At 55.3% G+C, this 24298-nt stretch overlaps 2 protein-coding genes across 2 annotated transcripts; one reads left to right on the top strand and one right to left on the bottom strand.

The window, feature by feature from the left end:
- Window positions 1-632: 632 nt before the first annotated feature.
- NTN5 (netrin 5) lies at window positions 633-10986 on the bottom strand. Its single transcript, XM_037991351.2, has 6 exons — window positions 9604-10986; window positions 4193-4381; window positions 3405-3554; window positions 3000-3053; window positions 2702-2782; window positions 633-1267 (listed from the first exon to the last, which is right to left on the bottom strand). Exons 1-6 carry the CDS (start codon window positions 10373-10375, stop codon window positions 903-905), a joined length of 1611 nt encoding a protein of 536 aa, XP_037847279.1. The 5' UTR covers window positions 10376-10986; the 3' UTR covers window positions 633-902.
- Window positions 1262-20864, top strand: LOC103234988 (galactoside 2-alpha-L-fucosyltransferase SEC1-like). The gene is made up of 4 exons (XM_007997450.3): window positions 1262-2501; window positions 6709-6848; window positions 12387-12498; window positions 19357-20864. Exons 1-4 carry the CDS (start codon window positions 2450-2452, stop codon window positions 20379-20381), a joined length of 1329 nt encoding a protein of 442 aa, XP_007995641.3. The 5' UTR covers window positions 1262-2449; the 3' UTR covers window positions 20382-20864.
- The last annotated feature ends 3434 nt before the right edge of the window (window positions 20865-24298 follow it).

Below are 24298 nucleotides of genomic sequence, written 5' to 3'. Positions count from 1 at the left end.
ACTCTCCTGAAAAGATCACCCAAATTTGAGATTATGTTGTTTGCTGTGGGTGCAGGGGCAGAGGTCAGGGTGGCAAGGAAGGTCCCAGGCCGTGGCAACCTTCCATTCCGTGGTACTTACCGCTTCCTGCCTTTTGAGCCACTCCCCTCTGGCTGCAGGTAGCCAATTGGGGTGGGAATACAATTCCCCTTAGCACCAAGTTATGTCATACCACTCTGTGGCTTCCGATTGGCTATTCTCTCAAAAATGAGTCACTCAAAGTCTCTTAATTCCTTTCTCAGAGCCTATCCTGAGGCCAATCAGAAACCAAAAGTTTCTACATCTGGAATTTTCTAGAAATCTGCAACTGCTGTCCTTCCCTTTGTGAGATTTCCCACCTTTTCCAAACAAGCCCCGCCCATTGGCCTTTGGCCTATCATCAGTCAACACCAATCTGACTAGCACCCAATGACGTCATAAGAGCTCTCTCATTGGATTGGCCACTTTGTCAGGGTGCTGTGGTGCTGTGGTCCTACCTTCAGCTCTGAGTCAAGGCCTTGTTCGCTTCCCTGTAGAGACGGTACTGAGTCAAGGCCTTGTTCGCTTCCCTGTAGAGACGGTGCCAGCATCGATCAGGGGTCTGTAGACAAAAATTCCCCAAGATTTGAGACTTTATTGGGGGAAATAGATCACTGGCGGGGAATAAGCCACAAGCCAAAGGAGAAACAGTTGGAACCAGTAGTCCTCTTTGCCGCCTTTTGCCAAAAGTTCCGCACGCCTGCGTGGCGTGGGCGCATGCATAGTGACGTCGGGGCTCTGCGACGTCTTATTGGCTCTCTACGGCGCACCGTCAAGGTATAAGGCTCAGCTCCCAGTCGCTCCCAAATTTCTTTGTTGGCATTGGAGGCGGCCGCAGCCCACATCTAATGCTCCGGCCTGGGGCTGGATGTGGGTTCCCGCACGCCGCGGCAGCCCCCGGCACGCTCCTCCTGCTGCAGCCGCCTCAGGGGCCGGGCCCAGCGCGGCCTCCATGGCAGCGCGAGGCCGTGGCGGTCTAGGATGAGGCGCGTGGGGTCGGGGCCGCCGACCACGCTGCCCAGCAGCAGGTAGTCGGTGCCCGGCTGTAGGCGGAGGCAGCCGCAGGCCAGGTCGGCGCGGGGCACCCAGGCGTCCTGGTCGCCGCGTCGCACGAGCTGCGCCCGCTGCTTGTAGACGGCCTGCACGCGCACGGCCAGCCGCCGCCATGCCGGGCCTGCCGCCTCAGACGCTAGCACCTGCGCCCGAAGAACTGTGGGGAGGGGAGATGTCAGCCCAGGTCATGGGGAGCTTCCAGGGTACCTCTGGGTCTCGTGGGGTCAGTCACAGTGGGCAGGAGCCCGAGATCGGTGGGTGAGCTGCTGGTATCGCAGTGGGGAGAGAAACCTTGAACTTTTGAGAGTTTGACCCTAAATCGTGAGGGGTGGGGCCCGCTGGAGGAAACACCTCTGAGACAAGGAGTTAAACTACAGTAGGTGGTGCTGGGGACAGGGCAGAGGACGCAGGTCCAGGGTCTCTAATACAGTGGGGTCAGAAGGTATCAATGGTGGAATTCTTGGGAAGGAGGGGTCACATTACTGGGGAAGGGACTCTGGGATACATTTGGAGGACCAGAAGGAAGAGATTGGTCCTTGGAATGTGAGGGCTGAGGTCATACTGATAGTGATTCAGAAAAACATAATTTTTTTTTTTTTTGAGACGGAATCTTACTGTATTGCCCAGTCTGGAGTGCAGTTGTGTGATCTCAACTAACTGCAGCCTCCGCCTCCTGGGTTAAAGTGATTCTTGTGCCTCAGCTTCCTGGGTAGCTGGGTTTACAGGATCCTGGCACCGCACCCTTTTGTATTTTTAGTGGAGACGGAGTTTCACCATGTTGGCCAGTCTGGTCTCGAACTTCTGACCTCAAGTGATCCGCCCACCTCGGCCCCCATAAAGTGCTGGAATTATTGGCGTGAGCCACCGTGCCCAGCCAGAGAAATGTGCTTTCTGAGAGGCTGGGTGGAACTCTGACTAGCCAGCTGGGTCTGCGGGGCAGGAGATCCCTGTGGAAGGTGGGGAAAAGCTTTCCACCTTTGAAGGCCTAGAACACTAGTGACCAGATGAGGATCCTGAGGGAGAAGAAGTCTGCGGTCCTATACATTGAGAGAAATAGCTGGCGTTGGTCTAGATTTGTTGGCTGGGCCGAACTCCTGAGTGTCTTAGGAGAGCTGAATAGCCTGAGGTCATAGACCCCAGGGTCATGGAGCCCATGTGGACTGGGGATTAGGGAACTGTGGGATAAGTCTTTATGGGGATTGGGACGAAGGCTCAAATATCTGGGACCATGAAGGGAAGCAGAAAGGGTCTCTGAGATAGGGTGGACAGGGCAAGAACTCATTCCACTCAACCAGTTCCCCTAACTCTTCCATCCCTCAGAGATGTCAGGCTGAAGGGGATGATGAAACTCTGCAAGCCCAAGAACATAGTGAAAGAGGAGACACAGGAAGGTAGTGAATGCCCCCTCCCCACTTCCCCTCCCCATTTGTCTTCTGCCCCATCAATTTCTAGATCAGGAAGGGGCCCTTTGGAATCCAACGCTCCTTGCCATTTAAAATGAGAAAGTGGAAGGCCAGAAAGGGGGTGGCTTAGAAGCAGTCATCAGAACCAGTTGTGTAGCCTTCAGCTATCCTGTCTCCCCAGTACTCACCATAGTCCTGCTGGCAGTACCTCCGAAGGCTCATATATACCCTGGTGTCCGACATATTGCAGTAGTTTTGACACTGAGGGTCTGGGGAGGGTCAGGCTGTCTGCAGTGGGCTCCTGGGGCTTAGACCACAGCCTTCTGCCCCTGCCCATCCCTCCATTCCATCTTGATGGCCAGCTGGGGCACCCAGACCTTTGGGACTGGGCTCAATGGGTGACCCATGTATCCCCATTTGGGGACCCAGTCAGCCCATCCCCAGTCCCACTTGCCACTCAGGGACCTCCATGCCAGACTGTCTTACCAGAGCTATAAGCACCAGGAGTAGTGGCAAGGGTGGTTGTTGCTTCTGGAATTCCTGTGAGACCAAAGGAGAAAGTAACCTCTTAGTAATTTCCCCCAGGATTCCCCTGCCCCTGCCCCGGGAATGCAGGCACCCAAACTCTTTAAGTGTTTATTCCTTTAGGACTCAAGAGTGCAAGCATCCCGTGCCTTCCTCTCCTGGGACGCAGGTGTCCAGGCCCCAAGCCTCCTTTTCCTCAAGAGTCCAAAACTTCATTCCCTGCTTATCCGAGGGCCCAGAGTCCAGCCTCCAGCCTTGGGCTTTCAATTCCCAAGGCCCCAGCCCTCACTGCACCTGCTCACTGGAGACCTGGGATGTCTCCTTCCCGTTCTACTCAGGCTTGTGGCCTGGCCCCTCAAGACTCACGCTGGCAGGGCATCCTGGGGGAGCGGCTCTGCTGGTAGCCAGGGCCACAGCGGTTGCAGGTCAGGCCTGTGACCCCTAACTTGCAGGTGCACTGCCCACTGGTCTGGTTGCAGGTTCCTCCTGTTGCCCCAATAGGGTGGCACTGGCAGGCTACATGAGCAGAGGAGCTGGGGGCATGGGGTATCGGGGCCCCAGATGCCCCTCCTAATTCCACAATGTCTCCTCCCTCAGCCTGGGGAGTCCAGGCCCAGCCCCTCTTCCCTTAGACCCAGGAGTCCAGGCCCAGCCCCTCTTCCCTCAGACCCAGGAGTCCAGGCCCAGCCCCTCTTCCCTCAACCCCAGGAGTCCAGGTCCCCAGCCCCTCCTCCCTCAGATCCAGGAGTCCAGGCCCCCAGCCCCTCCTCCCTCAGATCCAGGAGTCCAGGCCCCCAGCCCCTCCTCCCTCAGTCCCAGGAGCCCTAGCCCCTAGCCCCTCCTCCCTCAACCCCAGGAGTCCAGGTCCCCAGCCCCTCCTCCCTCAGATCCAGGAGTCCAGGTCCCCAGCCCCTCCTCCCTCAGACCCAGGAGTCCAGGCCCCAGCCCCTCCTCCCTCAGGCCCCGAGTCCAGGTCCCCAGCCCCTCCTCCCTCAGACCCAGGAGTCCAGGCCCCCAGCCCCTGCTCTCTCAGACCCAGGAGTCCAGGCCCAGCCCCTCCTCCCTCAGTCCCAGCCCCTAGCCCCTCCTCCCTCAGCCCTAGGAGTCTAGCCCCGCCTCTGTTCCCCCCAGGTCTGTCTACAGGCCACACTCACCCCTGCAGGCCCTGCGGCTGGACATAGGCTGGCTAGGGTCCCTCCAGAACCCTGGTTGGCAGTAGTGGCAGTGCCGCCCGGCTGTGTGGTGGCGGCACCGCTCACAAACACCCCCACTCCGGCCGCCCGACAGCCTGAACAGCTCAGAGTTGAACCGGCAGCGTCGGGCGTGCTGGTTGCAGGAGCAGGCTACGAGCAAGATGGGGTGGGGGCACATCAGGGCCAGGTATGCTCCTCTCCAGTCCCCAGCTTTCTTCCCATGGCCCTGCCCTCATGAAAGGAAGCAGTGAGTGTCCAAGGTAGAAGAGAATGCTTGGGTCTCTCTAGCTAAGCCTGGTTCCCAGGACATTTCCATTCTCATCTTTTTATTTATTTATTTATTTTGTTTATTTTTTTGAGACGGAGTCTCGCTCTGTTACTCAGGCTGGAGTGCAGTGCACGACCTCGGCTCACTGCAACCTCCACCTCCCAGGTTCAAGTGATTCTCCTGCCTCAGCCTCCCAAGTAGCTGGAACTACAGGTGCATGCCACCACACCTGGCTAATTTTTTTTTTTTTTTTTTTGTATTTTTAGTAGAGACGGGGTTTCACCATGTTAGCCAGGATGATCTTGATCTCCTGACCTCATGATCCACCTGCTTCGGCCTCCCAGAGTTCTGGGATTACAGGCATGAGCCACTGTGCCTGGCCCCTCATCTTTTAAATGGGTAGGCCGGGTGCAGTGGCTCATGCCTGTAATCCCAGCACTTTGGGAGGCCAAGGTGGGTGGATCACCTGAGGTCAGGAGTTCGAGACCCACATGGCCAACGTGGCAGAAACCCATCTCTACTAAAAATGTAAAAATTAGCTGGCTGTGGTGGCTTGTGTCTGTAGTCCCAGCTACTCGGGAGGCTGAGGCAGGAGAATCTCCTGAACCCGGGAGGTGGAGGTTGCAGTGAGTCAAGATCGCGCCACTGCCCTCCAGCCTGGCGACAGAGCAAGACTCCATCTCAAAAAAACAAACAAACAAAAAACAAAAAGAGTGGGCTATGGCCTGTGGAATCAGACCCTGTTAGCTTTCTGTCTTTCTGACTGTATTCCCTGGGCAAGTGATTTCTCCCTTCTGTAGTTTGATTGGCTGTGAAATGGCATTTATAATGTTTACTTCATGAGGCTTAAATGAAATGAAGTGGATAGAAAGTGCTTAGCCCAGGCCTGGCGGAGAGCAATTACTTGGCTGTCTAGCATTCCCATGTGCAGGGCACCCTGTGCTAAGTGTTTGATGTATTTCATCTCCACAAGGGTTCTATGAGGCTGGCACTGTTATCACCCCCATTTTACAGAGGGAGAAAGCTGAGGCACAGAGAGGTACAGCTAGCAGGTAGTTGGAGGCAGGGCTTAAACATGGGTCTTGTAGCTTGAGAGTCTGAGCTCTTAGCTCACTCCAGTAATCCTCATATGAAGATTATGCTAAATAATAATAAATATGCATTATCCTGGGAGCCTTTGTCAGGTTTTTTAAGGTGGCTCTCAAACCTTACTACTCGTCAGAATTACCAGGGAAATGTTTTGTTGTCGTTTTTCTTAAAAACACATTAGCAGGGCATAGTGGCCCATACCAGTAAGTCCCAGCTACTCTAGAGACTGAAGTGGGAGGATCACTTGAGCCCGGGAGTTGGAGGCTGCATTGAGTTATGATTGCACCACTGCCCTCCAGCCTGGGCAACAGAGTGAGACCTGTTGCAAAAGGTCTCAAAACAACAAACAACAACAGCAAAAACCCAAAACAACAACAACAAAAGCCAGATTGCAGGGCTCATCCCTAGGCTTTCTGATGGGTCCAGGGATCTGTATTTCCAGCAAGCACTGCAGAGTGAGATGCTGATGCAGGGGGTTCATAGACCACTTTTTGTGTGAGACAGGGTCTCACTCTCGCCAAGGCTGGAGTGCAATGGCGCCATCATAGCTCACTGCAGCCTCCAACTCCTGGGCTCAAGGGATCTTCCCACCTCAGCCTCCTCAGTAGCTGGGTCCACAGGCGTGCACCACTGCACCAGGCTACCTAAAATTTTTTTTTTTTGTAAAGACGGGGACTCATTATGCTGCCCAGGTTCATGGACACTCTTTGAAGAGACTTGGACAGGGTGTGTTGACTCTAAGAAGTTTGAAAGCCCTGGACTGGCAGGTCCCTGGGAGCCCGGAAGAGTTGCAGGATGATCAGGGAGCTCAGACAGCTGCGTGTTCTTGGGAAAACGACTCGCCCTCTCCCAGCCTCTCTTTTCTCCCTGTCTAGAGAGAATCTAGATCCCTCCCTCCCAGGGTTTTTGTGGGCATTCGAGGTGGCAAAGGTATTCAGATGCTCAGTGGGTTGAGTCAGGCTTTGGATTCTTTCTGACCCAAGGGTAATTGCTTCACCTCACTTCCCCTGTGGAAAACTCAGATGAGGGAGGGGAGATGCAGACCAGGATGTCTGTGAAGCCCACAGCTCTGCCGCAGGCATTAGTCTCACCTGGCCACCCTGACCTTTCTCCACCGCAGCATTGTCAGTCTCCTACCCGGGTTTGGAGGGCACTGCCCTGCTCAGTCTGGGAGAATGTGGTGACCCTCAGGAGGACAGCCTCCCCAGCGCCCAGGCCCTGTCCAGGCCCAGGATGAAGGCCGCCTCATCCTCAGGCCAGGTGAGTCTCACCCCTCACTCCCCTGCTTAGGTAAAAGATTTGGCCAAAGAATGGGGATGGTCTGTAAGTTAGCCCATGTGATCTTCATGTATGAAGAAATAAAGGGGCAGAGGCCAGGCACAGTGGCTCACGCCTGTAATCCCAGCATTTTGGGAGGCTGAGGCTGGCGGATCACCTGAGGTCAGGAGTTCGAGATCAGCCTGGCCAACATGGCGAAACCTCATCTCTACTAGAAATACAAACTTAGCTGGGCATGGTGGTGTGCACCTGTAATCCCAGCTACTCAGGAGGCTGAGACAGGAGAATGGCTTGAACCCCAGAGGCGGAGGTTACAGTGAGCCAAGATGGCACCACTGCACTCCAGCCTGGGTGACAGCAAGACTCCGTCTCAAAAGAAAAACAAAGAAATAGAGGGCTGGGAGGCAAAGAGCATGGGAGATGGAGAGGGAAGGCCAGGGTACACTTGCACACATGTGTGTGTCTGTGTCTGTTGGTAGAGTTACCTCCCAGGACCTCAGACCCTCTACCAAGTGTCTCAGGCTGGAGGAGGGAGGGGGTCAGGGCCAGAAGGAACTGACACTGGCTGTCTCTGAGGAGGGGCTGCTGGAGAGAGGTAGGGAAGGCCCGGTCTGGAAGCACCTTCGGGAAAGAGGACATCTCACGGGACATTCCTGGGGGGCACCTGTCCAGCTGGATAGACCAGTGGATTGTTGCAGCATCTAGGAACTCAGGGCTCCCTGGGTTCAATCCCTTGCTGGCAATGAGACTTAGGGCAAGTGACCTCTCTTTGAGCCTTACCTTCTCAGCTGGGGAGTGGTGACTTTGGCCAGCGCTCAGGAAGCCGTTTCTTTCTGCCAGGTACCACATTGGGCTTTATTTAAAGGCTTTATGTATGTTAATGCATTTAATTTTCACTACAGCCTGTAAAGGATGTGCTGTTACTATCCCCACTCTATGGTGGAGGAAACTGAGGCACTGAAAGGTTAGGTCACTTGCTCAAGCTCTCACAGCGGGTAAGCAGAGCAGCCGGGATTCACGCTCAAATAGTCTGGCTGCCAGGCCACCAGGGCCGTGCTCCTGTCTGTTACCTCCTGTCTGCCACCCTAGAGCACCTGGTGTGACAGTACCTGGCAGGAGCTTGGCAGGGATGGGCTGAGACCCTAGAACTTGGCTTCCTGAGCCCAGATCCTGGCCCTGCCACACGCAGCCACTGTGTGTCCTTGTGCAGGGGACTTCTGAACTCTAGCCCTGAGTCTCCTCATCTGTAAAATGGGCCTGATGACAGTCCCTGCCTGGCACACAGTAGGTGATTGATAAATATGTGTTTAATGACCGAATACTTTCCCCTTGTGGTTGGTTTGAGGAGTCAGGTACCATCCAGCTGCCCTGTTCCCCTACAACTGTTCAATAAATATTACCCAAGTACCTGCATCCAGCCAGGCCCTGGGATGGGTGCTCGGAAATAGTTATTATATCATCATCATCACCACCACCATAATCACCACTATCGCCATGATCACCATCACCACCATCATCATCACCACTACCATCATCACCATCACCATCATCACCATCACATCACCACCACCATCACCATCACCATCATCATCATCACCATCACCATCATCACCACCATCATCACCATCACCACCATCACCATCACCACCACCATCACTACCATCACCACCACCACCACCATCATCACCACCATCATCACCATTATCACCACCGTCATCACCACCACCACCACCACCATCATCACCATCACCACCATCACCATCATCACCACCATCATCATCACCACCACCATCATCACCACCACCACCATCATCACCATCACCACCACCATCATCATCACCACCACCACCATCACCACCATCACCACCATCATCACCACCATCATCACCACCATCATCACCATCACCACCACCACCATCATCACCACCACCATCACCATCACCACCACCACCACCATCACCACCATCACCACCATCACCACCATCATCATCCCCATCACCATCACCACCATCACCACTATCACCACCACCATCACCACCATCACCACCATCATCATCACCACCATCATCACCACCATCATCACCATCACCACCACCATCACCACCACCATCACCACCACCACCATCATCACCATCATCACCACCACCACCATCACCACCATCATCATCACCATCACCATCACCACCACCACCACCACCACCATCATCACCACCACCACCACCATCACATCACCACCATCACCACCACCACCATCACCACCACCATCACCACCATCATCACCACCACCACCACCACCACCATCATCACCACCATCACCGCCACCATCACCACCACCACCACCATCACCACCACCACCACCATCATCACCACCATCACCACCACCACCACCACCACCATCACCACCATCACCGCCACCATCACCATTATCACCACCATTGTCATCACCATCATCATCGCCATTACCACCATCACTACCATCATCATCATCATCACCATTATCACAGGCTGATGAGTGTTGGGGAGAGGCTGAGCCCCTCATGAGCAGACAGGCCCATGTGTGGCTGAGATACAGGACTGGCTGCAGGGAGGAGGTACAGAGAGGACTGAGTCTGAGACTGGGGTGAAAGGCAAGGAGCACCCAGTTCCAGGGAGGGAAGGGAACATCCTGCTTCCACAGGGACAAAGGACCCAGTGGCAGGCAGGCAAAGGTAGGGAGAGTACAGGGCGCAGGACTCACGTAGGCAAGGGTGGGGGTGCCGGGGCGTAGCAGGCCGCCAGGGCCAGTCTCGATGGGACGGGCGGCAGCTCTCGCACCCCGGGCCAGTGGTATGGTGGCGGCAGTGGCAGCGGGGAGGCCGGGCACGGGCGGCACAGCGGGCAGCATGGCCATGGCACTGGCAGCGGCCTCTCAGCCCAGCCGCCGCCAGCCCGGCCTGGCCCCCGAACTCCACGCGGAGGTGGCGGGCCACCACAGTGGCCTTAGGATCTGGTGTGGAGTGGAAGGTCACCCTTTCAGGGCCCCCCAAGGCCCCAGGCCAGGCGGGTCTGTGCCACAGCAGCCTCCAGGGACCCCCTGAGGCCCAGGCAGCAGACAGGATGAGGGCTGGGGGTCCTGGGGTGCAGAAGCGAAGGCTGACAGATGTCAGGAGGAAGGAGCCACCCAGGGCCAAGGTTAGGCTGCCATTGCAGGTTTCCCCGGGGCCAAGGTGGTTTCCTGGGGACAGGGCACAGGCCTGAGGGCAGGAGGCCGCCACGGCAGCCAGCTGTGTCACTGGCGGGAGGCAGAATTGGGGGCGGCCCTGTGGATCGTAGCATGGGTCCGCAGTGGCCTGGCCCAGGAGGAGCAGGAGGGCAAAGGTCACGGGCATGGTCACAGCAGAGCCAGCACCTGGAGGGAAGAGAGGTGGCTGGGCTGGGGACCTCAGCCGCAGCCTCCACCCCTCCTGGAGGCGTCCTGTGGAATTGGAGCATTCCACCCCCAGCCCGTCCAGGCCCGTCCCCGGCTGCATGGAAGCGAGGAAAATAGTTCCATCTGGGGAGAATTACTGTTTACATAACCCAAAGGGGAAAGAACGCAGACAAAATCGAGAATTTTGCCTGAACTAATCCGTAGCTTAACACCCCAGAGTTATCCATCAGTGTCGAGGGGCAGGGGGCCCTGGGGAGCAGTGAGCGGCTGGAGCAGAGGGGCTGGCCAAGGCCAACAGACGTGGAAACCTAAAGAGGGACATGGAGAAAGCAGGGCTGGGCAGGAGAGGGGGCTTAGGGATAGTTGAAGACTCAGTCACAAAGAAACAGAGGCAGAGAGAGGATAGCCAGCCCGGGGGAGGGGCTCAGCACAGAGAAGTTGCTGCAAAGACAGAGGAACAGACAGGAGGCCGAGAGGCCGAGACAGAGGCCAGGCACCCAGAGGCCACAGGGAGCCGGGAGACTGAGGCTCGGATAGCCTGGGGGCTGGGATAGGCAGGCAGGTGGGCTCAGAGACACCCAGCCCAGCAGGCCCTGGGGAGGGGAGGGAAGGGGACAGGCTAGGGTTGCCTGGCGGGGGATCAGAAGTGAGAGACCGAGGCCCAGGCTTGTGGGGATCAGAGCCATGGCCTTTCCCACATGGGGCCCTAACCTTGTTTTCCACACCCTGGGCACGGAAGGGGATTATCACCAAACAACCCGGCCTCTCTGCCACCCACCCACCCACCCCCATTGCCCCACCCTTAACCCTTTCCCACCCCAGTGCAAAGCCCAGAGAGCTGAGCTGAGGAAAGGGATGCTGGGAGCTAGAACCTGGGTGGCTCTGGGGCTTGGGAGCGGGACAATGGGATCCCCATGGGGTCAGGAGAAGCAGACACCTGGGTTCCCTTCAGAACTCAGGGTGTGGGGACCGGAAGTTAGAGTTCTGGGACTTTCTGGTCACCTCAGCCCCCACCCTCTGTCCTGGGCCTCAGGGCCTAGAGACCAGAGTCTCTGCCTTCTCCACCCATCCAGAGTTCCCCAGAGCAGATGGGGGAACAGATGTTGGGGGTGGGGGGTAATGAGGAAGAGAGAGACAGGAAAGCAGGAGCTGGGACAGGGTAGGGTGCCAGATGCCAGGGAGCCCGTGGGGGCAGAAGCCCAGACCCCAGGAATGGTAGGAACTGGGAAAGACTGGACTCTGAAATGCCCCCACTTTCCCCTTCCAGGGCCAGCAGCCTCTTGTGAGGAGCTCACTGTGGACTGGGGGCCTCAGAGCCTTTCCAGGCCCTTGGCTCTGAATCTGCACCCAGGCATGCCCTTGGTCTGGGCATCTCTAGGGCACCCTGGGGGTAGGGGTAGGCCACACCTGCCCCAGCCTGGCCTCACAGCCCATGTCCCCACTGCTGTTGGCCACATGCAGACGCTGCCTCCCCTGGCCCCAGATGACAGGCCTCACCCTCTGCCCTCCCAAGGAGCCTGGCGCCATTTTGCACCCACTTGGGTGACGGCCGCCCGCCTGGCCCTCAGCGGCATCCTGTTAAGGACCAGCCCCCCATGTCCCCTTTCTCTCTTGCTGGATAGTTCAGGGGGTGGCACCCTCTGGCCCTTAGCACCTTGAGGAACCAGGATGTGAGTTCCCTAGTGTTCCTGGGAGATCCAGAAACTAGTCATGGCCCACAGAGAGCCCATACCCCCCTTTAAGAAACAGAGTCCAGCTTTGCTTCCAGCAGATCCATAGGAGGCCTGCCTGGGCGGCGTGGGGTCCATCTGGGACCCAGGCTTCCTTTCCCTGGCTCTTGGCATGCACCCCCTACCCGAGCCCTGAGGCCCCGACATTGGCCAAACCTGCACTCAAGAAGACAGCGTCCCGCAGCCAGTTCCCCGCAGGCTCTTCCTCCAAGCTGTGGCGCGGTGGGCTCTCAGGAGGGAGTGGCGTGGCTGTTCTCAGGCCCCAGGCTAGTGGGGTTTCTGGGCTGGGCGGGGGCTCAGAGCGGAGCCCGCAGAATCTAACACCACCACCCCCCTCCCGCCCCAATCCCCTCACCAACCGCAGCCACGCTATCCCCACAGGGACCCCTGCCAGCCAGGCCACCCGCAACGGTGTGGGACGTGAGCGCCGTTGCCCCTGGCGGTCCAGCAGCAGGACAGCCCCGAGCAGCCTGGCCTAGGAGGCTCACCGCAGGTAGGACGGGAGGCCGCCAGTCGGGGTTCCCGCTCCATCCCACTCTACCCCTGCCCACTGGCTCAGCCCCGCCTCGTGGTGGCCAATCGGGCAGGGGCTGACCTTTGGCAGACAGTCGCTGTTGGGAACTTTGCTCAGCCCCTGCCTCTGGCTGTGTGACCCCAAGCCAGCCCCTCCTCCTCCCCTCTGGAACCTTCAGTCAGCTGTGGGTTCACTGAGCCTTAAGGTCAGTCATTTTCAAGCCGTAAAAATCTGTGCTCTTGGAAGGTTCAGACCAGCCCCCGGAATTCAAAAGACCTCAGTCACTTTCTAAGATGGCGGGAAGGCAACAAAGGCGCCAGAACACCTGGGCCCATGGCAGAGGGAGAAGGCGGGGACCCCCGGGGTGCTCAAAAGCACCTCCCCAGTGCCGGTGTCCTATGAGGCCTCAGTGCTTTCATCGTGACATTTTCATGCAAATGTGGGTGTCTACTGTATTCCATCTCCCAATGGGTTGACTAGAAAAAGAATGTTTTCAGGCCGGGCACGGTGGCTCAAGCCTGTAATCCCAGCACTTTGGGAGGCCGAGACGGGCGGATCACGAGGTCAGGAGATCGAGACCATCCTGGCTAACACGGTGAAACCCTGTCTCTACTAAAAAATACAAAAAACTAGCTGGGCGAGGTGGCGGGCGCCTGTAGTCCCAGCTACTCGGGAGGCTGAGGCAGGAGAATGGCGTAAACCCGGGAGGCGGAGCTTTCAGTGAGCTGGGATCCGGCCACTGCACTCCAGCCCGGGCGACAGAGCGAGACTCCATCTCAAAAAAAAAAAAAAAAGAAAGATAATGTTTTCTGTCACTTCCCGCTGAGAAAAGCAAGGGCCTCATGGGGTTGGGGCACGGCACCTGCTGCCCTGGGTGACCCCAGTGTTTATCGTGCTGTAGTGTGGGCCCAATCCTGACAGGCTTGGGACCCACTGCCCCAGGCCTGCCCCAGGGGGTGTGAGGGCACAGCCAAGGCAACCCTTGATTCTGGACCCTTAGGTACCACGTTGGAGGGGGCCAGATTCGGCAGGAGCAGGACGGGGACATCGAATTTGAAAGAAGGGAGTCACTCCAAAAGCTGGGAGGGGCATTAGCTGCAGGAGGACTGAGTGGGGCTGAGACGCCCCCCGTATCAGAGGGGGCATGTCAGAGCTAGGGGTCCAGGCTGTGCGAGTCAGAGTGGAACTTCGGGATTCAGGTGTGGGTCCCTCCACTGACCCTGCCTGAGCTCTCCCTGTATGGGACTTCGCTGGGGGTGTGCACTGGGAACACAGACCCCGGCATCGTCAGGCTCAGTGTCTGGAGAGGAAGGGGGAGACCCCAGCAGCGCAGGTCCTTCCCTGCTCTAGATTGTTGGAAAGTGCCAAGTGCCTTGGAGCAAAGCAAGTGGGAAAGGGGCCACGGGGGCCCGGGGGTTGCAGATGTAAGTGGGGTGACGTGGAGGGCGTTTCTCCTGAGGCCACGGCCAGCACAGAACCCAGCTTTGCTGCCACAGAAAACTGAGGAAGAAGGTTCAGGTCTTGCTACATCGTCCTCCCCACCTGGGCGAAGTCTCTTAAGCTCCGGCTCCTGGAGGGACGCTTTTGTTCCTTGCAGCCTGAACTGCCTGAGTTGATCTGTGCCCCTGCGGGTGCCTGGGGACAGGTGGGGAAGAAGAGACAGAGCTGCCAGAGCCAAGCAAATAGTGCCCCAAGCTGGGAAGGAGACTGGTTTATTTTGTCGGGGAGAGTTCTTTAAGGGCTGGAGACCTTCACCCTCAGCTTCCACAGAAGGCTGGGCCTGCCCAAGGCACAGCTGTGAGGTGGGTTCAACCCAGAGAGACCCCCAGTGCTGGGCTCGCACAGACCTCCAACTCCTGCCTCGGTGACCCAGACATAACAGAGGCCCCACGAGGCGGGGCAGGTCACACCGCAGGAGTTACTGGGCAGAGTGTGGCTGGGTAGGGCCTGCCCTCCCTGGACGTGTTCAAAAAGGCCAGGATGGTAACCCCAGCCACACTGCCTGGGTTCAAATCCACCTCTGTCCTAGCTGTGTGACCGAGAACAAGCTCCTTAACCTCTCTGTGCCTTAGTTTCCTCATCTGTTAAATGATGATGAAAGAATGGACCTTCCTCATGGTGGGCAGAGGGAGTCGTGTGGACTAAATGAGCTGAGATGCCCACGGGTTCTTATCTGAGCTCTCTGGGACAGTCGTGTTCCAGAACCTTCTGCATTCTGGCCCCATTGTCGGACGCGTAGTCTGTATGTGACGTGGCACCCATGGCAGGTCTGGGCTGCATCACATTGTCAAACATATTGTTTTAGGCAGCAAAGCACATGGGTGTTCACAGTAAGAGAAGTAAAGTCTGTAAATAGCCACATGACCCTCCTCCACGCCAGGGTTGTCCCAGATGAGTTCAGGACAGGTTGGCGTTTGCCCCTCCCCCTGAGGAAAATGGCTGACAAGGAATCGTGGGCCAGGACAGCGAGCCCTGAGATGGGCCTGGCCTGCCAGCACCCTCGCAGCCTCGGCCTTGGCTGGTGCTTTTCTGTGGCTTTCTGGTTGTCTAGGCTGAGAAGAGCCACAAGAGGGAGCACCTGAGACTCCAGGAAAAGCCAGGGCAGCCGCGGTACCCACTGCTTGATCTGCAGGGCCCGAGGCAAAATGCAGACACAGGATCCCTTTTTTAGAATTTATGAAGGACTTTAAGATGGCGACGCCAGATCATTAAAGCAAGTGTGGGGCCTGTCTCAACGCAACTGCACGAATCACACAACATGAAGATGGACCCCGCGGGGGAGCACCCTTGTCTTGAGCTGGTTTCCCTTGGCCAGTAGCCCAGGCTCCGTCCCTGCCCTGCACCCCCCTGACCCCAGCCCTAGCCTTGGGACCTGCCCAGGGGCTCCAGCTGGGTTCAGAGCACAGCTCCTTCTCCGTGGGGCAGGACCCTGAGCTGAATGGGTGGCAAGATCATGTTTGGGACACAGTTTTTACCAGCTCAGTGAAAAAGGGCTCGGGCAGATTTAATTCACTTTTTGGAAACTAAAGCAGCGCCAGAGGCATTTATCTTAGGCCTTAGGCCAGCTGGCCTTGTTGGGGACCCACACAAGACTTTCAAGGAGGGCCCAGAGCAGGCTTCTCAAAAGGGTCAGAGGAACTAATAGAGGAGGATGAGAGCTGAGGAGGGTGAGAGCTGAGGAGGCCTGCAGGACCCCGATGTTTAAGGGGACAGGTGGAGGGAAAGATGGGGAGCTGGGAGGGGTGAGGCAGAAGCCAGAAGTTTTGGGGGTGAGCCCATGACAACCAGGGCTTCAGCAGAAATGGGGTGGGAGGGGGTGAGGGGATGACTGCTGAGTTGTAGCCATTGGAGTGGCCACAGGGAAACCATAGGACATTGGTCAGAGGTGTGGACAAGGGGAAAAGAGAAAGCCGATAAGGACATTATAGAGGCTGGGAGCAGAGGACCTTCTGGGAGCCCTGGGGAGAGCTGGAGAGCCCCCGGAGAAGGGACTATCCATCCCATTGCGAGGACCGGGACCGTGGGCCCCATGGTGAGATGGCCCTGCACACCCACCACAACCAAACACGATGGCGAGCGAGGCTGGGAAATGGGGCCTTCCCGTGCTGCTGGTGGAAACAGAAACTGGGGCAGCCACCTGGCAGCTCCCGAAACGATTCAATGTAGAGTTCACCCTGTGACCCAGCACGCAGGTTCATGGCGGCACTATTCACAACAGCCGAAAACTGGAAACAATCCAGTGCCTGTCACCTGACGAGTGAATAAATTGTGGTCTACCCCAACAATGGGACTTGCAGCTTTGAAAGGAGTGAGGCAGTTGTCTGGGCGTGGTGGCTGTACCTGTAGTCCCAGCTACTCGGGAGGCTGACACAGGAGAATCGCTTGAATGCAGGAGGTGGAAGTTGCAGTGAGCCGAGATCACGCTACTGCACTCCAGCCTGAGCAACAGAGTGAGACACTGTCTCAAAAAAAAAAAAAAAAAAAAAAGAGAAAAGAAAAGAAAAAGAAAAGATGTGAGGCTGTGACACGTGCTACAGCGTGGATGGACCTTGAAAACACGGTGCCAAGTGAGGAAGCCAGACTCAGAAGGCCATGGAGTGTGTGATTACAGTCACATGAAAAATAGAGAATGGGCAAATTCATAGAGACAGGAGATTAGTTGGTGGGGGGACAAGGGGCAGGGAAGATTGTGGGGAGATGGCTAAAAGGTGTGGGGTTTTTTTTGTGGGGGATTATGCAAATATTCAAAAATTGTGCTGGTTGCATAGCTCTGTAAATATACTAAAAGCCATTAAATTGCACACTTTAAGTGGGTGAATGGTATAGTATATGAATTATATTTCAAAGTGGTTGCCCAAAAAAGAGCTGGCCGGGTGTGGTGGCTCACGCCTGTAATCTCAGCACTTTGGGAGGCTGAGGTGGGTGGATCACCTGAGGTCAAGTGTTCAAGACCAGCCTGGCCAACACGGTGAAACTTTGTCTCTACTAAAAGTACAAAAATTAGCTGGGCATGGTGGTGGGTGCCTGTAGTCCCAGCTACTTGGGAGGCTGATGCAGGAGAATCACTTGAACCCAGGAGGCAGAGGTTGCAATGAGCCGAGATTGTGCCATTGCACTCCAGCCGGGGCAACAGAGCAAAAACTCCATCACAAAAAATAAAATAAAGTAAAATAAATAAATAAATAAATAATCATAGCCCTACGTACAAAAGCTAAAACTGGCCCATGTCTATAATCCCAGCACTTTGGGAGGCCAAGGCAGGAGGATTGCTTGAGCCCAGGAGTTCAAGACCAGCCTGGGAAACATAGTGAGACCCCATCTCTACAAAAAATGAGAGCTGGGCATGGTGGCACATGCCTGTGGTCCCAGCTACTGGGGAGGCTGAGGTGGAAGGATCCCTTGAACCCAGCTGTGATCCAACCACTGGCACTCCATCCTAGGTGACAGAGTGAGAACCTGTCTCAAAAAACAAAAGCTGAACTCTCCAGCTTGACATGATAGCACAGAGAGAACATTCTCAAGGCAAGCAGTGAAAGCTGTTAGGACCTTAAGTCCTGGGCCAGAAACGGACACAATTTCACTTGCACCATATTAAACTGGTCAAGGCAGTCATGAGCTTGCCCGGATTCAAGGGAAAGGGAGTCCAGAGTCTGTGGTCGGCTTGAACCTGCCACACCCACTAATAGTATCAGGAGACGCTTAGCACTTACCAGTGCAGGAGTGTGGCAGCCCCATTTCATGGAGGAGGAGAGGAGGAGTTAAGTAACACCTCCAGGTCACCAGCCTGCAGAAGGCAGAGCTTGTCCATTAACTTGGGCCCGCCTGTGCTCTTTCCCTCTGCATGGGCACCAAAGATTCTTACCTGTTTTGTCCTCTGCTGGCTTCCTGGCCCCGAGCACCGTGCCTGGCATGTAATAGATACTCTGCAAGTATAGATTTTATTTATGTTGTTTTTTTTAAACAGTCTCGCTCTATCACCCAGGCTGGAGTGCAGTGGCACAATCTCGGCTCACTGCAATCTCCACCTCCTGGGTTCAAGTGATTCTCCTGCCTCAGCCTCCTGAGTAGCTGGGATTACAGGCACCTACCACCACGCCCGGCTAATTTTTGTATTTTTAGTAGAGATGGGGTTTCACCAACTTGGTCAGGCTGGTCTCAAACCCCTGACCTCATTATCTGCCCTACACAGCCTCCCAAAGTGCTGGGATTACAGGTGTGAGCCACTGCACCTGCAGGCATTGATTTTCCAACATGTACAGGGCATTTCCTGCGTGTGAGGCACTGCTTTACAAAATCATTACATTTAATCTTCATGTAACCCCATGAGGTAGTTCTGTGAGGTAGAACCATAGAAATGGCCGTGAGTAGTCCGGGCACGATGGCTCACGCCTGTAATCCCACCACTTTGGGAGGCCGAGGCGGATGGATTACAAGGTCAAGAGTTCAAGACCAGCCTGGCCACCATGGTGAAACCCTGTCACTACTAAAAATACAAAAATTAGCCAGGCGTGGCAGTGCATACATATAATCCCAGCTACTCAGGAGGCTGAGGCAGGAGAATCGCTTGAACCCGGGAGGTGGAGGTTGCAGTGAGCCGAGATCACACCACTGCACTTCAGCCTGGGTGACAGAGCAAGACTCCATCGCCAGAAAAAAAAAAAAAAAAAAAGTAAAAGTAAAAGAAATGGCCGTAAGTGTAGGTAAAATCAGGTTGAATATTGACACTTTCCAATGGTTCCGTATACTTATATGCATTTAACAGGTGAGGAAACAGACTCAGAGAGACTCAGTAACTTCTTGGTTTTGAGACAGGGTCTTGCTCTGTTGCCTAGGCTGGAGTGCAGGGGCACAATCACAGTTGACTGCAGCCTCAACCTCCTGGGCTTAAGCAATCCTCCCACCTCAGCCTCCCAAGTAGCTGGGACCACAGGTGCGTGCCATCACGCTTGATTAATTTAAAACACATTTTTTTTCTTTTTTTGGTAAAGATAGGTTCTTACATTTTTTGCCCAAGCTGGTCTTGAACTCGGGCTCAAGTGATCCTCCCATCTCAGCCTCCCGAAGTGCCAGGATTACAGGAACAAACCACTGTGTTCAGCGAGGTGCAGTAACTTGGCTGAAGTTGTAAGGTGCTGGTAAGCCTGGGAATTCCAGCTGGAACTCAGTCTCGGGTGGGAAGACCCCAGGGTCTGTGCTCTGAGGCCTCCCATGCCCTGTGGCACTCAGGACAGAGGCCTGGATGGATTGAGTGAATGAATGACTTTGGCAGGGGGTGGGTGAAGAGACTGCTGTCCCCCCAGCCCTCCTTCCTGACCATGTCCTCTCTCCTCCCCGCAGCCATCAAGGGATTCTGGGCCACCTGCCCTTCCTTCTCCACCTTCTACTTCCTCTTTGCCATTTTTGTGGTGTCCACCATCTTTCACTGCCACCAGCGCCTGGCTCTGGTGCCCACGCCCTGGGCATACTCAGCCCATGTGGTCCTGGCCCCGAGACACCTCCCCCGAGAGGGGCTGTTCACTATCAACTCCAAGGGCCGCCTGGGGAACCAGATGGGTGAGTACGCCACGCTGTATGCCCTGGCCAAGATGAACGGGCGGCCTGCCTTCATCCCAGTCCAGATGCACAGCACCCTGGCCCCCATCTTCAGAATCACCCTGCCAGTGCTGCACAGTGCCACGGCCAGCAGGATCCCCTGGCAGAACTACCACCTGAACGACTGGATGGAGGAGAAGTACCGCCACATCCCTGGGCGCTATGTCCGCCTCACAGGCTACCCCTGCTCCTGGACCTTCTACCACCACCTCCGCCACGAGATCCTCCAGGAGTTCACCCTGCATGACCACGTGCGTGAGGAGGCCCAGAAGTTCCTGCGGGGCCTGCAGGCCAAGTGGGCAGGGCAGGCGACCTTCGTGGGGGTCCATGTGCGCCGGGGGGACTATGTCCGTGTCATGCCGCGTGTATGGAAGGGGGTGCTGGCCGACCGGGGCTACCTGCAGTGGGCCCTGGACTGGTTCCGGGCCCGCTGGCGCCTCCCAGTCTTTGTGGTCACCAGCGATGACATGGCCTGGTGCCGGGACAACATCAACAGCTCCCTTGGGGACGTGGTGTTCGCTGGCAATGGCCTCCAGGGCTCACCTGCCAAGGACTTCGCGCTGCTCACACAGTGCAACCACACCATCATCACTGTGGGCACCTTCGGGGTCTGGGCCGCCTACCTCGCAGGTGGGGACACTGTCTACCTGGCCAACTTCACCCTGCCCAACTCCCCCTTCAACATGGTCTTTAGGCCGCAAGCGGTCTTCCTGCCAGAGTGGGTGGGCCTTGTGGCTGACCTCGGACAGGCTGGACAGAATGGCCTCTAGCTAGCCCTGCATGTGCCTGGCCCGCATCCTCTGACCCAAGGGGCAGTGAGTGGGGCATGCGGGGCATGGACTCATGGTCCCTCACACAGTTTGGATCCAGGCTTATCTACTTCATAGCTGAGTGAGTTTGGACAATTGACTCAACCTCTGTGCCTTAGTATGTCAACCACAAAATGCACAAACCTCAGAACTAAACACCAGGAGCAGCTGGTGGGAGCTAAGCAAATTCGCTTAGAGCCAGTGCCTTGTGACCGCGTGGGAGTCGTCAGCTGCTGACATGTATGCAGCACGCCGAACATTGGCATCGCTTTACAATGGAAATGCAGTTTTGCCCTCTCCTTCCTGGCAGCACTGGTAGCACAGAGCTCAGATCACTCACGTCCTGGGACGAAGCCATCCCTGCCCTAAAGGACAGGGGAACTCGATTTTCTGGGCAACTAGGAATTTTGGCTTTGGAGTTAGTGGGCCTTATCATGAAAGAATGTGGGGGAAAGGCTGGGCGTGGTGGCTCACGCCTGTAATCCCAGCACTTTGGGAGGCTGAGACTGGTGGATCACTTGAGGTCAGGAGTTCGAGACCAGCCTGGCCAACATGGTGAAACCCCGTCTCTACTAAAAATACAAAAATTAGCCAGGCATGGTGGCACATGCCTGTAACCCCAGCTACTCGGGAGGCTGAGGCAGGAGAATTGCTTGAACCTGGGAGGCGGAGGTTGCAGTGAGCTGAGATCGTGCCATGGCACTCCAGCCTGGGCAACAAAAGAGAAACTCTGTCTCACAAAAGAAAAAGAAAAAGAAAACCCCCGAAGCTGGTGATGAGCAGCTTCCCAATAAGATGTTGGGAGCTGGGTGAATGGGTACAAGCATGGGCACTAAGAGGCAAAATAGCAGTTTAACTGATACATGATCTCCTGGGGACATTCAGTGGGTAAGGGAAGAGCACCTCAAGTGACACAGTGAGACTCTGTCTCAAAGGAAAAAAAAAAAAAAAAAACGCAGGAGGAGTACTGAGTGCGATGGCTATTTCGCCCAGGCTGGAGTGCAGGGCGCCATCTCAGTTCACTGCAACCTCCGCCTCCTGGGTTCAAGCAATCCTCCCACCTCAGCCTCCCACGTGGGATTATCGGCACCTGCCACCACATCCAGCTAATTTTTGTATTTTTAGTAGAGATGGCGTTTTGCCGTTTTGGCCAGGCTGGTCTGACCTCAAGTGATCCTTCCACCTCTGCCTCCCAAACTTCTGGGATTACAGGTGTGAGCCACTGTGCCCAGCCAACAGCTTTCACATTACAAAAGCCCAAGCAGAAGCTGGCAAGCTGCCAACAAGAAGTTGCACTAATTCATCAATAAATATTTACTGAGTTTCTTCCTGCATTTGCAAATTCCAAAGCAGAAGTTGGACAGACACCTAAAAGCCCGTTCTGTCCCTCACCTGAAGGGGACAAAAGGAAGCCAAGCAGGACAGGAGCCACTTAAGTCCCCTAAAGAAGCGGATTGCATACCCCGGCACCTCAGATAGCATCCAGTGCACAGCATGTGTTTCTTTTGGGTTAATTTGTGACAAGTCCCTGGCCAAGTTTCCTTGTATTATTTTTTTGAGACGGAGACTCTGTCACCCAGGCTAGAGAGCAGTGACACGATCTCAGCCCACTGCAACCTCCGCCTCTCGGGTTCAAGTGATTCTCCTGCCTCAGGCTCCTGAGTAACTGGGATTACAGGCACCCACCACCACTCCCTACTAATTTTTGTAGTTTTAGTAGAGACAGGGGTCTCACCATTTTGGCCAGGCTGGTCTCGAACTCCTGACCTTAGGTTATCCGCCTGCCTCAGCCTCCCAAAGTGTTGGGAGTCACTGCACCCAGCCTCCCTTGGCCAAGTTCATATATTAAAGTCCTAGCCCCAAGCAGGACTTCATTCCGTCACCCAGGCTGGAGTGCAGTGGCGCGATCTCGGTTCATTGCAACCTCCGCCTCCCGGGTTCAAGTGATTCTCCTGCCTCAGCCTCCTGAGTAGCTAACAGGAGCACACCACCATGCCTGGCTAATATTTTGTATGTTTAGTAGAGACAGGGTTTCACCATATTCTCCAGGCTGGTCTGGAACTCCTGACCTCAAGAGATCCGCCCACCTCGGCCTCCCAAAGTGTGGGGATTACAGGCGTGAGCCACCACGCCCGGCCCTGGTCAGTCTTAAGGTCTGTGTTGATGTTAAACACTGGTCAGCTGTGCCTGAATTAAAATGGCAGGAGGATATAATGAGGCATGTCTAGCCACCCAGTCCCATCCTGGGCTGAACTAGTGTTTCAGGTTTACTTTAGAATGCCCTTGGTCTAGAGGGAGGGTCCATTCAGTTACTTGGGGGACAGAGAGTTTTATTTGTGGTTGACAGTAATATAATTGCAGGTGTAATTGGTTAAGTCCAGGTTATACTGGAGTAGGGTGTGTTGTGTCCCTAATCCTTTATGATGGGTGACCACACAGATATGCAAGAAAGGAAAGCCACATGATGACGAAGGCAGAGATTAACTCTGGGCCTCCAGAACTAAGGGAGAATGGGCTGGGTGCGATGACTCACGCCTGTAATCCCAGCACTGGGAGGCCGAGGCGGGTGGGTCACCTGAGGTAAGAAGTTTGAGGCCAGCCTGCCCAACACGGCAAAACCCCATCTCTACTAAAAACACAAAAATTGGCCAGGTAGGGTGGCTCACGCCTGTAATCCCAGTGTTCTGGGAGGCCAAGACGGGCAGATCACGAGGTCAGGAGATCAAGACCATCCTGGCTAACAGGGTGAAACCCCATCTCTACTGAAAATACAAAAAATTAGCCGGGCATGGTGGCGGGCACCTGTAGTCCCAGCTACTCGGGAGGCTGAGGCAGAAGAATGGCGTGAACCTGGGAGGTGGAACTTGCAGTGAGCCGAGATCGCGCCACTGCACTCCAGCCTGGGTGACAGAGCGAGACTCCGTCTCAAAAAAAAAAAAAGAGGCCGGGCGCGGTGGCTCACGCCTGTAATCCCAGCACTTTGGGGGGCCGAGGCGGGCGGATCACAAGGTTAGGAGATCAAGACCATGGTGAAACCCCGTCTCTACTAAAAAATAGAAAAAAATTAGCCGGGCGCAGTCGCAGGCGCCTGTAGTCCCAGCTACTCGGGAGGCTGAGGCAGGAGAATGGCGTGAACCCGGGAGGCGGAGCTTGCAGTGAGCCCAGATTGCGCCACTGCACTCCAGCCTGGGCCACAGAGCGAGACTCTGTCTCAAAAAAAAAAAAAAAAAAAAAAAAAAGAAAAAATCACAAAAATTAGCTGGGCATGATGGTGTATGCCTGTAATTGCAGCTGCTTGGGAGGCTGAGGTGGGAGAATTGCTTGAACAGGAGGCGGAGGCTGCAGTGAGCCAAGATACTCCAACCTGGGAGACAGAGTGAGACCCTGTCTCAAATAAAAAAAAAAAAAAAACACTAAAGGAGCATGATTTTCTTTTGATTTGAGGGACCCAGTTGTGTGTTACCTTCTTAGAGCAACCCAGGAAACACACAGCCTCTGATGCATATTAATTGAATGGATTGCACAAACACAGAGCAAAAAGAGAACCCCATGGCTCAGCAGGAAAGCAACTTAGAGACTAAAGGTTTCAGTGTCCTTGGCACAGGGCCAGTGGTCCTGGAGATTATTTCATGGACATTGTCCCAGTAAGTAAAATTCTGGAAATACTTTGATTCATTCAACAATATGGTCATGGGTCACTTAACAGTAGGGATGTGTTCTGAGAAATGTGTTATTAGGCAATTTCATGTTGTATGAACATCATAGAGTATATTTACAGAAACCTAGATGGGGTGTGTGTGTGTATATATATATTAAATGTATATATTTTTATATGGAAAACCAAATCTCCCAGCACCATTACTGAATATCAGTCATCT

The sequence above is a fragment of the Chlorocebus sabaeus genome, chromosome 6, assembly GCF_047675955.1.
Source record: "Chlorocebus sabaeus isolate Y175 chromosome 6, mChlSab1.0.hap1, whole genome shotgun sequence".
Lineage (NCBI taxonomy): Eukaryota > Metazoa > Chordata > Mammalia > Primates > Cercopithecidae > Chlorocebus > Chlorocebus sabaeus.
This window is presented reverse-complemented; position numbering and strand designations above follow the sequence as displayed.

What these genes read in the sequence shown, in the direction of transcription:
- NTN5 (XM_037991351.2), bottom strand. Translation starts at nt 10,375, where the DNA reads ATGCAGCCGGGGACGGGCCTGGACGGGCTGGGGGTGGAATGCTCCAAT. An exon ending in CAGCCGCAGGGCCTGCAGGG is followed by an intron (nt 3,555 to 4,192) that starts GTGAGTGTGGCC and finishes CTGCTCATGTAG; the next exon opens with CCTGCCAGTGCCACCCTATT. An exon ending in GTACTGCCAGCAGGACTATG is followed by an intron (nt 1,268 to 2,701) that starts GTGAGTACTGGG and finishes CCCTCCCCACAG; the next exon opens with TTCTTCGGGCGCAGGTGCTA.
- LOC103234988 (XM_007997450.3), top strand. Translation starts at nt 2,450, where the DNA reads ATGATGAAACTCTGCAAGCCCAAGAACATAGTGAAAGAGGAGACACAG. An exon ending in CCGCCTCATCCTCAGGCCAG is followed by an intron (nt 6,849 to 12,386) that starts GTGAGTCTCACC and finishes CTATCCCCACAG; the next exon opens with GGACCCCTGCCAGCCAGGCC. An exon ending in GCCTAGGAGGCTCACCGCAG is followed by an intron (nt 12,499 to 19,356) that starts GTAGGACGGGAG and finishes TCCTCCCCGCAG; the next exon opens with CCATCAAGGGATTCTGGGCC.